Genomic DNA, 16810 nt, shown 5'->3' with positions numbered 1-16810 from the left:
GCAACGTTCATTTGAATATTATATTATATTGTTTTGGAACGTTGGTTTTAAGACGTTGGATGACAACTTTCATAATGCAACGTTTATAATTTTGCAACGGTCCTTTCTTTGCACATTTATAAATATAACATCTATTTCATTCCAAGTGCCGCACAAAAAACACATATTTTCAATCTCTATTTTCTCTCTTGATTTCCTATCTCATATCCTGGGTATAAACTTTATCAGAGTTTCTTGCTAGTTTTGTGATTCTCAAATATTTTTTAGAAAGTCCTATTGTATCCTGGAAAACTTGCACAATACACCGTGAATAAGTCTAATAATCTACACGCCTTAGAAAATTACGGTATGAGTTTGATCAGCATATTTACTATAAGGAATAGTAGAGGAAGAAGCGCATGGACTGGTTTTACCACCAGCCATCATATCCATGAAGTGCCTCTGAGTGTTCTCAGCTGACACGATTGCAGCTTCCAGATTCTTCTGCAAGGCTATGGTGTTTTGCTAAGCTAAAGAGAATTCAAAACCAACCATTTTATATATTCCAAGCATGTTCATTTTGGAATCCATGTTCCCTAAACAATTGTCAACAATTATGTCTTGATAATTGATCTTTCTTGTATTCTTCTTCTGACCGCATGGTAGAAGTAAAACTCCTAAAAGATCAGTTTCACTAAAGCTCATATTTAACAAGAGTTTGCAAAGAGTCCCAACATCTATAATCTCATTCCAAACATCGTCCAAATCATGAAGAAATTCCTTCCCCAACAAACCTTGAAATCAAATTCACATTCCATCCTAGGCTGCATAAATGTTGGACAAGCCAGGTCTAACAAATCTCACTCATACCCACGAAGTAAATCTCACATTCCAGCCAATTAAAGATGATTCCTTGATCATGGTCTTCATCATATACAACAGTTTCACCCAGAAAGCACGTTGACAGCTTTTTTGACACTAACATGAAAAATAGCTTCTTTGAAACCTGGTAAACCCTTTTTTCTTGTAACAAGACATCCTAAGTTTTGAAGGACTAGTTGATCCTCAATTCAACATCAAATGAACTAAAGCAAAATAATAGAAGAAACTCCATACCTTGATTGAGATCTAACAGAGATCTAACAGCTAGCATATGGAGATTTTGTTGTAAATCTCATACAAGAAAGCCATCAGAGCATCTTTGATAGCATCAGGCCATGCATGTTTTCACATGTTAAGCTTCTGATCTTCATCATCAGCATTGACTCAAGGAGTTAGGTTTCTTCCTCAACTTCACCTTCAGATGGAAGAAAGAAAGGTTAGAGTTTTTTTAAAGATATTTTGCCTTCCACCAAATCTTATAAAACACCAAAGTAAAGTCAGAAAAGATTCTCTGGCATTATTTTTTAAAATAAATTATTTTGTCTCTAGCTATTATAAGAATTTTCATTTAAAAACTTAAATAAATTTCTGATTTTTAAATTTTATTAAAGTTTTAATTTTATTCTGATGATACATAATCCAAAATGATAAAAGCAATATGTTCAAATCAAAAATACATAAAAAAGCCACTTTTAGAAAATTAAATATATATAAAACTTGCCTATCTTTTTTATATAATTTGTTCAGTTTAATAGGCATTTTGTTTTTAATATTTGTAAGATTAATTTGATATGATTCTTTATTTTTTTTTTCAATTCAGTCTCGTTCTATTTAAAAAATTAATGCAGCTTTTACAGTTAAATGAGTGTTAACGTTACGTGATAGTAACTTTGTATTTTTTTTATTTTATACTTTCGTAAGATTTTTTATTTTAAAAGTTTTTTTAACAACATTTTTTTACAACTTTTTAATGATATGATAGCTTTTGATTGATATTTTAAATAATATTTTAAAAATAAATTTAAACAAACCTATAAAATGATAGTATGTGTCTTATTATTAAAAAATTATTAAATTTATTTTTTCTTGTTCTTTTATTTTTCATCACTGCACACTCCATTCAGAGTCTCTTCTTAAACAGAACTTAACATGTGATTAGTTTCTAAACCTTAATTTACACAAGGAAGAATGTTTTTGAATAAAATATAAATGAATTAAGAAAAAAAATACGAAATTATGAAAATCAATACAAATATTAAAACAGAAATATCTATTAAACATAATTTTTAAATGTACGTCTTTAATTTCTTTATAAAAGTACGTATTTAATCTTTGTTTTGAAAATAGTGTTAAAATTTGTTTAGCATGTTCATGAGAAATAAATAGTTTATATCATTATTAACAAACATGTTTACGAAGATACTAAATAAAAAATACTTAATTTTAAAAAATGAAAAAACGAACATGTAATTAAAATTTTACAGGACCAGAATTAAATAGCCATCCACAAAGGTTTCAATTTTTTGGTATTTGTTGCAAAGGAAATAGCATTATATATTTTATGAAATGATTTTAAATGCATCTTTTATTAATAACTACATGTTTTAATAAGTAAACTTTATTTGCAGAGGTTGTTTCTTATATAATTAATTTGGTTCATGACCTTATTACAAACTATTTAATTTAAATATAAATAACATGTGTTCTTTTGCTTAGTAGATTAAGAAATGATACCATACACTTTATGATCAAAAGTACCGTAGAATATATGACTAATTAAAGAGTGGAATTCATAAGAAATTTACATAACTAAAAGATTAGATGTCATTAATAATTTGAGAATGTAATCTACGTCTTCATAAATTAACTATAAACCTTGAGTAAAATACGAAAGCATTCACATCAAAAGGGAAAAGTATAAATAATTAACAGTAAGAAAAGAGAATACAAATTCCTCTACATTAAACTTCAGCAGCAAAAACACAACATGAATTACACAGAAAGACTGAAATCACAATGGATAAATTACAGCAATAAAAGAAGGAAGAAATTTCCTATTCTAGGGTTGTGCGTTTGGAGGCATCCCAGTTTGATTACCAGACTGCAAGAAATAAAAAAGCAATTAATTAATCATCAAGAAAAACAGGAGGAGTATGATCGTGTAACTGTTGACATCACATATCAAACAAATTCATCTAATTTATGTATTAGACAATAGATGTTACAGTTAGGATAAATACATATATTATATTTGGTGCAATGTAATGTCAGTTGAGAATATGTGAAAGTAAATCACAATCTCAAGACAAGTGTTCTCTTTATAAATGAACAACACTTGTTACTTCATTTTGACATGTGTGCTACTTTCAAAACAACACAAAACAAATAGCATCATAAACAACAGAAGTTTCAACTTTTGGAAAACTTAATAGCATGAAGTAACAAGTAGTTCACAAAGCAACATGCTAACTTACCTGGTAAGGATTATACCCTTGCATCAGAGGCATTTGGCCACCTTGAGGTCTGTTAAATGAAGCACCTTGAGGATAATTGGCACTTGATGGGCCTTGCATATTAGGCATGTTGCCTGGAAAACCACCAAGTGGTGGCCCTCCACTTGTAGGCAAGGATCCTGAATGCATTTGATTCATGCCCACATAAGGACCTTGTGGCATTGGAGTACCCATCTGATTCATTGCCCCTTGCATCCCCTGAAGTGAAAAAGAAAAAAAAGGAAATGGCTCTGTTAAATGTGCATCAAACTTTATTACAGAGATCTTGTCCACCCTGATATATTAAATTAGCATAATGGTTTGATTTCTTGTCATAGTCTCCCACAAAGGATGTCTGTACTGGTTAGCAAACATAAACATTATTCTCCACTGATTGAATCATCTTTGTATCACACATAAGCCCTCCAAATAACTTGACCTCTTAATTTGTTATGGTCTGAATGTGGCAAAATATAAATATTGTAGTTCGCACACAGAGCATCATGACACCATAACTACAGGAAGATGGTTTCTATTTCCTATTTTTGCAAAGACAATGTATCTCTTTTGTCCAACATTTCTATTTTTTTCAAAGAAAAGCTTGTGGTAAAAACTGGAAAACATAAGAACCTAATTAGGATAAGATGTTTTCTGTTACAATTTTTTTTTATGTTTACAAATAAATACAACGCTTATCAGGATATAAGAAGTTTATTATGATAGTTAGAATATTAAAACGGGTTGCTTAGTTGATTAAAGGTTAGTCACATATAAATAGAAGAAGGATTGGAGAGATGCAGAACACTGGCTCTTTGAGAAAAGGAGAAACCTTTTGTGAAGGAGAAAGCCTCGGGAAGATATATCTCTCATACTCACTGATATTTCATCCTATTCAATAAATTCTTCTTTTGCTTTTTGTTTTCAACAATTCTCACGGGGTTTTTGATATTTTTTCCATTTTCAAAAATCTGTACAAAAACAGTGAAAAAATACTCCTTTTTACACCTATGAAGCTCAGATACTCCAATAGCAAAATTCATCATTTCCAAACGCATATCCAACACTGATATGTGACATCTGATACATCTTGATACATAGTCAATAGGTAACCATTATTCTTTATAATTTTCAGAATAAATTACAAAATACAGCTCCATTTTAGCTAAGATACATCAAGTATACAACTTCATGATGTAGGTTTTTATTGACATGTTTATTGTTATAAAAGTTGTTTTATATTCTAACTTGGGCATGGAAATTGTTATTTTGTGACATTTATGTACAAAAAAATATATTCCAATGTGGGTGAAGGAAAGATGTGTAACTGTCCTTGCTATAATCATAACTGTATTTTTTAAATAGCAATTCTATACTTAACTATTTTTATGTTTATGTACTGATGTGTAATCAGTAATTTGAATGTTTCTTTACAAATATTGTGCATGTGTGTGAAAACAAATGTTGGGCGTGTTGTACTTTGAATTTTTTTAAATATCTTTATTCACATCTGTTGGGCGTGTTGTATCACACTATGTATATTGGCAGTCTAGGTTAGTTCCAATACGAATCCTCAAAGAAAGTAAGTATGAGATGGCACATTTGTAATCATTTCTGAAACAGAAATGAAAAAAAAAATTATCTCTCAAACCAAACAAGCCCTAAGAAACACCAAAACATGGGGAAATCTTTTATCTTCTTAAAAGTGAACAAACATTTTCCACCTCCCTTCCACAGGATTAAGAAAAGACGCATTTTGTTATGCTAATCCTATGAAAGATCAACAAAAACATCAATATCTAGCCCAATACAGCCACCACTAATACAACACTCAACAATCTACCACTTCACAAAGAAGCTAAATCCACATATCATACAATATTTTATAGGAAAAATCAGAATATGAGAAAAGTTCCAAGGAACTCGTACCATAGGGCCAGGCATTGGCATCGGATGTGATGTAGGAACTGATGAAATCCCTGGTATAGATCCTGGCAGGCCAATAGGCATTTGGGGAGGAGGGCGAGGTAAATGCTGGTGAGGGACCATGGGTGAATGTGAAGGATGCTGTAATTGTGGCATGTTTGGAGGCATTGGCAAAGGACCCATCTGCTGTGGTAGACCTTGGTGTTGATGTTGTGGTGGCATCTGCTGAGGATTTTGTTGGTATTGTTGCTGTTGATTGGCATTAAGAAGAGAGGGATGTGGACCTGGGGGGAGAGGTGGAGCACCCATTGAAACAGGATGTGGCTGCTTCTGCTCCCCTTGAGGCATGTCAAGAGAAGGAATAGATAAGGGCATAGCAACTCCAACACCTGGAATGGTGCCCTCATTTCGATTTAACCCAGGGACAAATGGTCCTGGAGTTGTTGGTCCTTCGGCCATTGGAAAATTACCACCCACCCGACCAGCAACAGGATTTGGATCAGCATATCCTGACAGATGAATGTGTTCAAACTAACGTCACACTTCATAAATAATGTCACTCAAAACAGAAATAGTTTCTAACTACAAAAATTACCATCCACAGTTCTCTCCATCCCACAAAAAAGACTTGAAATATTGCAATCTCTACCTCATGTTTAAAGCAAAAGTTTAATACTGATCGAGTGCTTTTATAAGGGATTCACATTACCATGAAATGTTGAAGAGTAATACAATCTAAAACCTTCAAACTATACAATTCAATATTTAGATGAAAAATGATACTGAAAGGTTTAGTGATTTGATTCTGAAGAAAATAGAAGTATATGCTGCTCGTTTGCCTTTAAGGGATTGAACAAACCTTGCATGCCAGGGTTAAATCTATCACGAAGGGTGTCTCCTGGCCTATTTCTGCACCAAAATTTTGTTGTATGATCACTGCTGCCACTGTAGAAAAAAATATGGTCCAGTAACTTAGTTATCAGCAATCACATTATTTACGTTTATCAACAGGTCAATAAAAGGGTTACCAAATGAGAAAAAACCATTTCAGGAAAATTTATATAACAGCAAAACGTTATTGTGATTGTAAGAACTGAGAACTAAGGTATCACAATTTTGGATATTATTACAGAAATTGTAATAACGCTAAAACCAAAGAGCTTGAAAAGGATCCTCAAACAAATCATGATATCTGTCAGAGTTTCCTCCCAGATTCCTTTAGAATATAATACTTTTGAATTTGGAGAACATTTGAAAAACAGAAGGTTATTAGTATAAAAGACAGGTAGTGTAAGTGTAACACAAGCTTTCAAATATTGGTAATCCAAAAAGCTAAGAGACAGCAAGAATTCCATTATATATTAAAGATGCTATTGCAGAAAGAAATAGAAAGTTCACCTGCACAGAAGGTATCCAATAGGATGCCATGCAAGATCCCACACGTTATTATCATGGGCATTGGGAATTTCAATTTGGGGAGTTTCATGGCTGTATATACATTGTAAATGCAATAATCAGAAATTATGAGAAGGCATAATATATAAAATACAAGTAATTAATTTTACAGATAATGTTGGAAACAAAATCTGAACTACGAAACATCAGTTTTTCCAAGTTGAACCTATATAAGCATTTGCTTTCTATACATATAAACTGAAAGACAAAAGAAAACAAAAATAACCATTTATTTCAGAAGCTGTAATAAAAATTTTGATAAATTAACTCACTGGTGCTACAACTAAAAAAATAGCTGATACTTTCCACCTAAGCCCAGTCTGTGAAGCAATAGCTCAAATTCAGGAAACATTTCTTATGGAGCAAAACACACAAACTTTAATTCTATGACAGTAACAATAATTTTCCCCAAATATAATTTAAAAACTTGTAACAACTAATTTGAATACATAGTACACTTCATCAATGCATTTTAGGAATAAGAAGACCCTTTAATTTAGAATAGCTTATTAACAACTTATTTAGACATATCTTAAGACATAAACACTTGCGTAAGTGTTTGGAAGAGTTAATATATAAAAATTGTTTAATATTATTTTCTCTATAATTATAAAAACAAACATCCAATTGCTTACATGATAAGTACTTATTTATTAAGCACTTCAGAGAATCCAATCATCTTCCAAAATAACAGAAAAATCACAACCAAATAAAACTGATATAAACAGAAAAAAAAAAAAAAAAAAANAAAAAAAAAAAAAAAAAAAACATTGTACAAAATAATGTAAGCACTGCAGAGAGAGAAGACAACAACTGAGAAAACGAATTTACCCAACAAGCCAATGGAAGATGGAACCATCATAACTCCCACTCACAAAGTACTCCTCATGGAATGGATGCCATGCCAAAGCTAACAAGAGTCAAAAGTCAGAAAAATTATATTCCATTTTATCACAGTTGCAGAAGTATTAGAGAAAGCACCAATTTAAGTAACTTTGTGCATGCATGCATGACGTGTGGAACTGAGTTTCTTTCCTAGGAACCCAAAAGCTTTCAAAGTTGCATTAGTTGTGGATAGTCTCAGCCACCCTTAATTTGCAATCTCATGCGCATTCAATGTGATAGGTGAGTAGGTGGATACAAACCCTCGTCTATTAGAGCTTAGGCTAATGTAACGCTTATAAGCTAGGGCAATCTTCCTCTTACATGTCAATTTTATGAGGTTAACTTGGCCTTAAACTCAATTTATAATAAAAAAAAGTGGCATATCAATACCCTCTGTGCTACATACAACAGCAAATACACAACTATATAAGGAAAACCAGTATAATTAATCAATAAGAATACACAGAACTTGATTTTAAAATTGGATGGGGTGCTCAAAGTGTTCGAAAAAAATGTTATTTGGGGTTGAGACTAATTTGTTGCATCATTTAGTTTAACCATTTTTAGCTCAAGTTTTCGAAAAAGTATATTGTTGACTGCAATTTAACTATGCTAACTGTCATTATCAATGTTAGGCATAGTCAAGGCATATATGAAAAGGAAAGATGGTAGCTGATAGGATTATGAATGTATATTTTAGGAGGGAGGTTGTTAAAAAATAGGTTGTTGTCAGGAGGGTTTGGAGGGGGGGAGAGACTTTCGGTGAAAGTCTATATATAGTGAGAGGTAGCCTTGTCTAGGGGGAGAATTCTGGTTTTGAAGAGGAGTGAACAGGATTATTGCTATCCTGTGTAGGGAGGGAACATTGTCCCTTGAAACATTGTACATGTTGACTATAATCCAATAATCAGAGTATTTTCAGTGTATTGGAGTGTGTGATATCCCTTTGTGTGTGTGTTTGAGTGCTGATAAACAGGTTTCTTTTATCAAGAAACCTAATAGTAGCCAACAAAACAGTTATCAAGATTAGTAGAATGATGACATGATCTTAATAAAAGAACAGAACATATAATATTTGAACTAAATAACTCGGCTTAACTTGCTAGGATTATTAACTAAACTAAATCCAAGTCATAAAATTAACCACATTTAGCAACATAAAATACCCAAACAGCACTAAGTATAACAATTCATAGCACTTTGAGGACATTCCCACCAATTAAAATCAATCATTCCAATCAAACTTCAAATCAAAACTTGAAAAGCAGCTTGAAGTTAATTGGGTGCCACACATCATTCTCACTCAACTCAACTTCAGTTTTACTATGACTTGACGCATTCCAAAGCCAGGTAACACAGCAAAATTACAAATATACTAATCTAATCTCAGCTGCGTGACAGATTTTCAAAAAATTTATGAAAGAGCCTATATGTAACAATGAACTTTCCTGAATGTTTCAGAGTCACTTTTAGGTTGTTTAGGAAGAAGAATTTATGGTGACAATCCTGTTTTTATCATCATACACCTTCTGAGCAATCATGATATTTATTGCAAGATATATTAATCTCAACGAACTACACTTCCATTCTTATTCCAAGACAAAGATACACCACTAACCAGTAACATCCTTGCGATGTCCACGGAATGATTCAAGCTCCTTCATGGCTCTAATGTCATAAAGCTGTAAATCAAGGTACATATGAATATTGTTACTCTGAGATAGGAAATGCATACAATGGAATTATAAACAACAGCATTACTATCTCACTCTATTAGATTTAGTTAATTTTATTGAGGGAAATTAAGAGAACTTAACTGTTTATTTACTCTTCATGCGAACTGTATTCTGTATTAAATATCTGTTTAGATTTCATTTAATTGAATGTGAATTGTGCGCTCAAAAATATTGCCTCAAAATCACTCTTCTTATTTTATTTCAACTGTATAATAAGCCAAAAGCGAGAAAAAAAGTAACAGAGCAGGATAAAGTAAAAAAAATGGGAAGCAATGACCAATAAAGATAAAGTTACAAAGAAATAAAACAAAGTGCAGCGCTACAGAAAAAAATGACAGAAAGATTGATCGGTGGATAAAATAACTAGGAATCCTCAAAGGTTTACTTAACAATTCAAAAAAAATGACAAGCAAATGCGTATTAAGGATCCAATAATTGGTAGCACCATGAAGATAAATTTACCAACCTTTATTATTTGATCCTTTGATGCTGTTAACACCCAGTTGCCATTTTGATTCCATTTGACACATAGCACGGTATTTTTGTGCCCATGACTGCATGACAGAAGTATGAATCTATAAAAACAAGCAAACACAAGAAACAATAGAAATCAGCACTAATGTTTACACTCACAATGAGCAAAGCTCTTTCCCTGTCTTAGCATCCCAAAGTTTCACAAGATTGTCTTTCCCACCTGCATTGTGAAAATCAGATGAGACATGTAATCACTTCATTGAAATTATAATCTTGAGAAATTTGTAAAAGAAATATTTAAAGCACCTGCCTGATACCAAAAGGGATTTTGTAGGATGCCAGTCAACACTCTTCACATCCCAACCATGGCCTGGCTGAGTTCAAATGCCACAAAGATAAATCTAAGGTTAGGCCTTCAAAACAGACAACAAAACAATATAATGTATGAACACAAGAAGGGATGGCAAAAAGGCTGGGCAAAAGCAAGTTTAAATATACCCATTCCTGTCCAAAAGTAAAAACTCATATTTATCCTTGTTTCTAATTCCCAAGGTGTATCAAATTTGCATCTCATCTTCATTCCTATCAAGTATTACTCATACTCGTATCCATATCAACATTGAGATAGGTTCAAACAATACCCGTGGTATAAGTTTATTTGTCATCCATAAACACAACATAGATTGTAAGACTTTTGAAATATAAACCCACGAATTAATTGGGTCCTCTCAAATTGATTGGTTTTAAAGCAAAACTAATAAAAATATAACATTCTAGAAGAATAATTGAGTGTCTGGTAAAATTCAAAGATGTAAACCTTTGCACAAAAACTAAGCATTTCTTAGAAGTTCCCACCATTGAAACCAATTCAAGGCCTTCCCCTCCAAGGCCACCATAACCGCATGCATGTGCTCCTCTTCAAAAACTTCCTTGAGTCGAAAATATCATTCCAACCTATTGGTCCACCCATATGCTTCATCCCCTGCAAGCACTGGAATGTCTAACTTCCTCCATTTGGTCAAACACTGAAAGGAACCGCCATCAAAATACCTATCATTCTCAAGACCAGCCCGAGCAACAAAATCTTGGTCCTCGTGAGCCCTATCCAAAGAGGCCAGGCGTTCAACCACTCCAGTTAATCCTTGAATCATCTCCTCCAACCACTAAAAACGGTGGTTATTTTCATGTTCCTGTTCCTAGACAAACCTCTCTAACCTCTCTCACCTTGCCTCCATTCTAGAGTTAACCATACCTTCCCGAGTGCAGAAACTTGACCAAAAAGAGGCTCTGAATACCAATAATAGGTATTACAGACCTATACGAATTAACTTTGTTAAACTGTAAAATGTATTATAACATTCAGTGAGTTTCCTCTCAAGCATGGACCTAAACAACATATAACTTTCTGGTTATTAGAGAGAACCAGACTCTCCCTCCCTAACCTTCACAAGTTACAAAACAAAGACAGTAACTGCTAAAACTATCCATTCTGACTTTATATAAGTCAAATGCAACTAACTACAAACAAGTAACTACCTTACAGACAGTTAAAATTGCCTGTCATACAATAAACTAAATCATACAGTTTTCCTTCTACTGTAAACCTTCCCTTTGAACCTATCACAATGGATGGAGCACAGCTTCCAAAAAGATCGAAAATAAGACACTAGAAATTATAGCACCCATTTTATGAGGAAGAACCAACTTCTCCACTCAAGCCTAACCAAACAATTCTAACTCATGTTGCCTCATGCCCATCTTTGGTTACTCGCCCCTCCAAATAATCATTCTCCTTCTCATCCTTCTGCATGATTCATATCTCCCTCTTTCCACCTGTCCATTCTGTTTTGCCCTCCTTATGTTTCTTAGGACCATTTATTCCCTCTTCAATTCCCACGCCCACTCTTCTCCTCCCCTCTTGTATTGTGGGCATACCAAAATGGTTGACTCTCCAGTTCATGATAATTCCAACCAAATAATAAATCTTAGAGAAAGAAAAGAGAGAACAAACATCAACTCAAATGTGCACCGGCAAGTCCTACCCATAGGTCCTTCACAAGTAACAAGCCAGCACTCCAAATAAATAAACTAAATAATTGATAGCAACCCTAAGAAAGCAAAATGGTAAATTAGAAGGCATTCAACCCACAACAGTAAACAAGCATCCCCATCAAAATATGAAAATAGCATCCACAAGGACTTGTTCAAAGCACAACAACAAATAACATGAGAAAGAGCTTTAATAATGAGAATCGTTGGAAGTCCCACATTGACTAGAGAAAAGACTAATTTATAATATATAAGAGAGGTGCAAACCTCACCTTACAAGCCGGTTTTGTAGAGTTGAGTTAGGCTTAAAAACCCACTTTCTAATATGGTATCAGAACCATGGTTAGAGCCTATCCTAGCAATATTTCTTGTTTTTTAGGCATTTCTATTCCACCCTTTGTTGGGCCGCTATTGGACCACCCAATTTCTACTATCACGCATGAGATGTCTATACCTCGGCATAAAGGGGGTGTGTTGGAAGTCCCACATCGACTAGAGAAAAGGCTAATTTATAATATATAAGTAAGGTGCAAACCTCACCTTACAAGCCGGTTTTGTAGGGTTGAGTTAGGCTTAAAAACCCACTTTCTAATAAGAATAATTAAACTCACACCAGCACAAACAGAAGGAGGCAACCAGTGCCATGAATTACTTGAAAATTGAACAGATACTCCTCTATTTTAAAACTTACAATTCCTCTACCATTGACAACCCAACATCCAGAAACACAAATGGTTATTTAACATAAAGAGATTCAATTTTAAGTGCACAAGCAACACAATCTGTAATTAGGAAGCCTAAAAAAGTAAAGCAGATATAAACCAGACATTAAGAAAATATTACTGGTAGTAAGATCACAAGAAATATATTAAACACAATACTATTTAAGATTCCATCTCAAGACAGCAAGTTGATTAGAAACACGTATCTAATTTTCAGATATGGTCCATCCAAAGCACATTACCAGTTAATGAGCACTCTTCCTGACAACGTGCAAAATCCCAAACCTTAACAGTGGTATCATCCGAGCATGAACAGAACTTCAAATCTGTCCTACAGAAACTGTTTATAAAAAAGTTACAGAAGCCATCATCCCCTTCAGCATGTTACAAATTTGTTTTCTCAAATAAAACATCCACCTTAAGTCACGGACTGATTCTTTATGAGCAGATTTGTTGGCTTTAACATTGTTCATGTTGTTCTGCCAATACCTAAAAATACGCCACACACATACAAATACATATAATTAGATATACAATAAAAAAAAATATCCCATTACATATATGTTCCTTTTACAACCAAAATCTGCATAAATAAATATATGCAATATAAAGCTTATAAGAAAACATAATAACATAATATAATAAACTATGGATATACTTTATTGCGCCTCCATCATCACCAGAGACCATCCAGTTGTCATTGTGACTCCAGACCATGGACCTGATTGCTTGATCATGAGCCTGCAAGTGTTTCAAAATCCACATTTGACTCTTATTTTTAACAACTGATGACTACAATAATAATATTGAGACAATAATTCAAGTTATGTACCTGAAGAATCATTTCAAAATTAAAAGATTGTCCATTCCAAAGAGTGAATTCCCCAGTCTGTGAGCCAGTAATAAGTCGCCGGCCTGTTGGAGTCCACTATTTTTGAAAATCAAACAGTGATTGCATAGCAAAGTCAAATGCAATTTAGCGGCACATTCAGAAAATAATATGCATAAGTTTCATCTTCCTAAACCAATTGAAAGGCCTGATAGAAACAAATGTGTCCAGCTGTAACTTAATATAATACAACATTGCGAACAAAAGTCTCACAATAAAAATCCAATAAAATAACACAATGATATAGCAAACAGATTATATAGTGTATACAGCAGTCAAACAAATTGCCAAAAGGAGCAGGCAGACTGCAATTTGTAATATCAGCTAAATCATGCAATTGTAAAGGTGTGAACCATTTCTATGTAGCAAGACTATCAAGGAATCAAAAGGAAACATGTGAGTAACAACTATAAAATAGAACAGGAACCACATTTATCATGTCATTAACTTATTATTTTACTAAATAAGTGACATTAAGTAAGCAATATTATTTGTTTCAATCCAAATTTTGAGAATAATTTAACAGGATGCCTAATTCGTTTAATACATGGTAAACATTTGAAAAAAAATTAGCAGCAAATTTTACCATTGATATACACAAGTGAAAAAGCATATCATACTACGCCAGAACCCTAAAATAGCAAAATCAATCCAAATGAGAAGCAGCTTCAGTCCAGAAATGTTTGAAAGAATAAAAGCATACAGCTGGTGTATCAGTAACTGACAATCTGCATAACATATTATATCATGCCATTTAAACATTTCCATCTAACTTACAAGAACACGATTAATGGGGCAACGATTTTTATTTAGAGATGTATGAACAAATTTAGCAGCAAAGCTTGTGGATGGGTTGTCTGGATAGCCAACTGCTGGCAACATCTGCACAAAAAATAGCATAAGGTGTCTAATGAAAAGAATTGATCATTAAAATTAAAAATAACTTTTAAAACCTATCAAGCTATGTTAATTGAATGAAGGAAAGAATATACAAACTTAAAACAAATTAAATAAGTAGAAAACCAAAAAGAAGGCTCACTGACATCAATTGCTGCTGCTGGGGTAGGCTGCAATACTGTCCTATCCCTTGAATCCCGCTGCCACATACGAACCTGAAGGCAAGTACAAATTACCCATAAATTTCAAATTGTAATGGCATAGATGAAGATGAAAAAGTAAAAAATTCGAACAATACAGCTATGGGTGTGTATTGATGAATAATGGGCAATTCCATTAGTTATTAACCAGTAATCATTACCTGCATATAACGCACGACTGTGCTTGTATAATCAACTGCTTTCCTTTGAGTAAGCTTTCGTATTCTTTTTGCACCATGACCATCACTGTGAACTGAAAAGTTCATTCAATGTTAAATTAGAAAAGTCACCCTAAAATTTTCACGAATTTAAATCTTAGAAGAAATGAAGAAGATCCAAAAATTCAATGCCTTGAACTAAAATAATGAGAATAGACATTTTTCATTCGGAGGTAAAAAATAGAAGAAAAATTGTACATGGGAAGAAACAGTATATCCACACAAGTACTAAACTGAAATATAATAATATATGGAGAGATTCAAAGAGAAATAAATAATTCATTCCATCAAAAGAAAATAAGGTCGCAAAGAATGTTCGTAATTCAAGTTATGGCAAATATTTCACATGCATCTTTAGAAGAATCTAATGAGCTTTAGAAGTTAAAATTCAAGTCTTAGTTGTTCATCTCCTCGCCACCCAGTCCATGCATTAATTAACCAATCAAACTCTTCTTTGACTAAACTTTAAAAAATATCACTACTTAAAAACCCTCTTTTTCTCAAACTTTTTTCTAAAAACACCTCTCTAAAGATTATCTCTCTAAACCATCTTTCTCTCTAAAAAGCCCGTCTCTCTCTCAGATACATACCTAACAGCACCACATTTACATGAAATCACAACAACAACGAGTAAGTTTTCATGTTCGATCAACCATGATTATAAGCAGCAATTGGAGAAAGAACAGGCAAAATCGAACCATCGTAATGAGGAGGAGGGGGTCCTCCGGGTCCGGGGTGGTGAAACTCGGGGGCCAGGTTCGTCGACGAAGCGGAGCCTTGCCGCATCACCGGCGGCGCCTGTGATGACGGCGGCGGTCCGCGGTGGAACTCCTGACCCGGCTGCTGGTGGTGGAAATGCGGCGGCGGCGGCTGCTGCTGCTGCTGGTACTGGTGCTGCTGGTGCTGCGGATCATTGTACATCATCGTCACTAGGTTGTGGATAAAGAGAAATAGAGACTGAGCAATGCAATAAATTGGATTGCAGAGGACAGAGGAAAACCCTAAACCCCAAATGTTGGTTGGGATTAGGGAATTAATAACCGATAGCGCGGCGCGGGAAAGAGAAAGGGAGAAGAAGGGAACGAATCTAGAAACGACGGCGTTTCACTCAAGAGAACTTCTAAATCCTTAAGAAATTGATAGATATAATTTTCATATATAAGATTTTATTTTAATTTTATAGAAGGTTTCAAAACTTGAAGGCTTAATACCTCTCTTGGTCCTCGTATTTGTGTGAAAATCTCAGTTTGGTCCTCAAGTTTTGAATTGTGTCATAATTTTTATAAAAAATGCAATGCATTTTCACAAAAATTATGTTCAAAACTTGAGAACCGAACTGAGATTTTCACATAAATACATATTAAGCCTTAATTGAAAGTCGATTATATTACACTAAGTAAAAAACATCTTATTTAAATGAGTTATTGTTTAATATTTTTATTTTGAAATTATATTTTAATAAAGTGTTGAAATAAGGTGTTTCTTTGGTGAAAGAAAAAAAATGAGTTATGTAAATAAAAGTTCGAGAGTGTGACAGTTAGTAATTTTGTGTAGTTATCTGAATAATATTCTTAGATATAGAAAAAAAAATCCCTTTGGATAGTTTTAGAAGAAAACAGTTCGAAATAACTTTGAAAAAATAAAAGTGTCACAAATAGAGGTGTCAATTTAACTCATGGCCCCAGGGCCAGTTCCAACCCACTATTGAAAAAACCCTATTTTAAGAAGTCCCTTAAGTAGGGGGCCAGAAAAAAATCCCAACCCCCAAAACCCCCTCTCAAGTGGGTTAGGATCAGGGTTAAAGTGGGTTTAGCCCCACTCTAAAACTTTAATTAAATTTTAGGCTCAGTCCAAAACTTCAAATTAAATTTTAGAACTAATATAATTTATATATACATAATCTTTTGTAATTTTACTCTCTCTCTAAATTATACAATTTTTATTTTAATTATTTTACGTATAATTTTTTTTTTTACTTCTCATGAATTTAAACAGGAAAGACTCAATAT

At 33.4% G+C, this 16810-nt stretch overlaps 1 protein-coding gene across 1 annotated transcript; it reads right to left on the bottom strand.

Annotated features, from left to right (window-relative positions):
* Positions 1 to 2722: 2722 nt before the first annotated feature.
* Positions 2723 to 15918, bottom strand: LOC106779265 (flowering time control protein FY). Its single transcript, XM_014667347.2, has 18 exons — positions 15500 to 15918; positions 14745 to 14836; positions 14530 to 14598; positions 14264 to 14368; positions 13430 to 13525; positions 13256 to 13338; positions 13015 to 13086; positions 12840 to 12937; positions 10137 to 10196; positions 9986 to 10046; positions 9819 to 9906; positions 9235 to 9298; positions 7563 to 7641; positions 6675 to 6764; positions 6136 to 6221; positions 5280 to 5785; positions 3336 to 3572; positions 2723 to 2962 (listed from the first exon to the last, which is right to left on the bottom strand). The coding sequence occupies exons 1-18, from the start codon at positions 15723 to 15725 to the stop codon at positions 2921 to 2923; spliced, it is 2154 nt and encodes a 717-aa protein (XP_014522833.1). The 5' UTR covers positions 15726 to 15918; the 3' UTR covers positions 2723 to 2920.
* Positions 15919 to 16810: the final 892 nt, after the last annotated feature.

This window comes from Vigna radiata, unplaced genomic scaffold (assembly GCF_000741045.1).
Source record: "Vigna radiata var. radiata cultivar VC1973A unplaced genomic scaffold, Vradiata_ver6 scaffold_198, whole genome shotgun sequence".
Taxonomy (NCBI): Eukaryota; Viridiplantae; Streptophyta; class Magnoliopsida; order Fabales; family Fabaceae; genus Vigna; species Vigna radiata.
The sequence above is the reverse complement of the archived record's forward strand: the minus strand, read 5'-3'. Positions and strand labels throughout refer to the sequence as shown.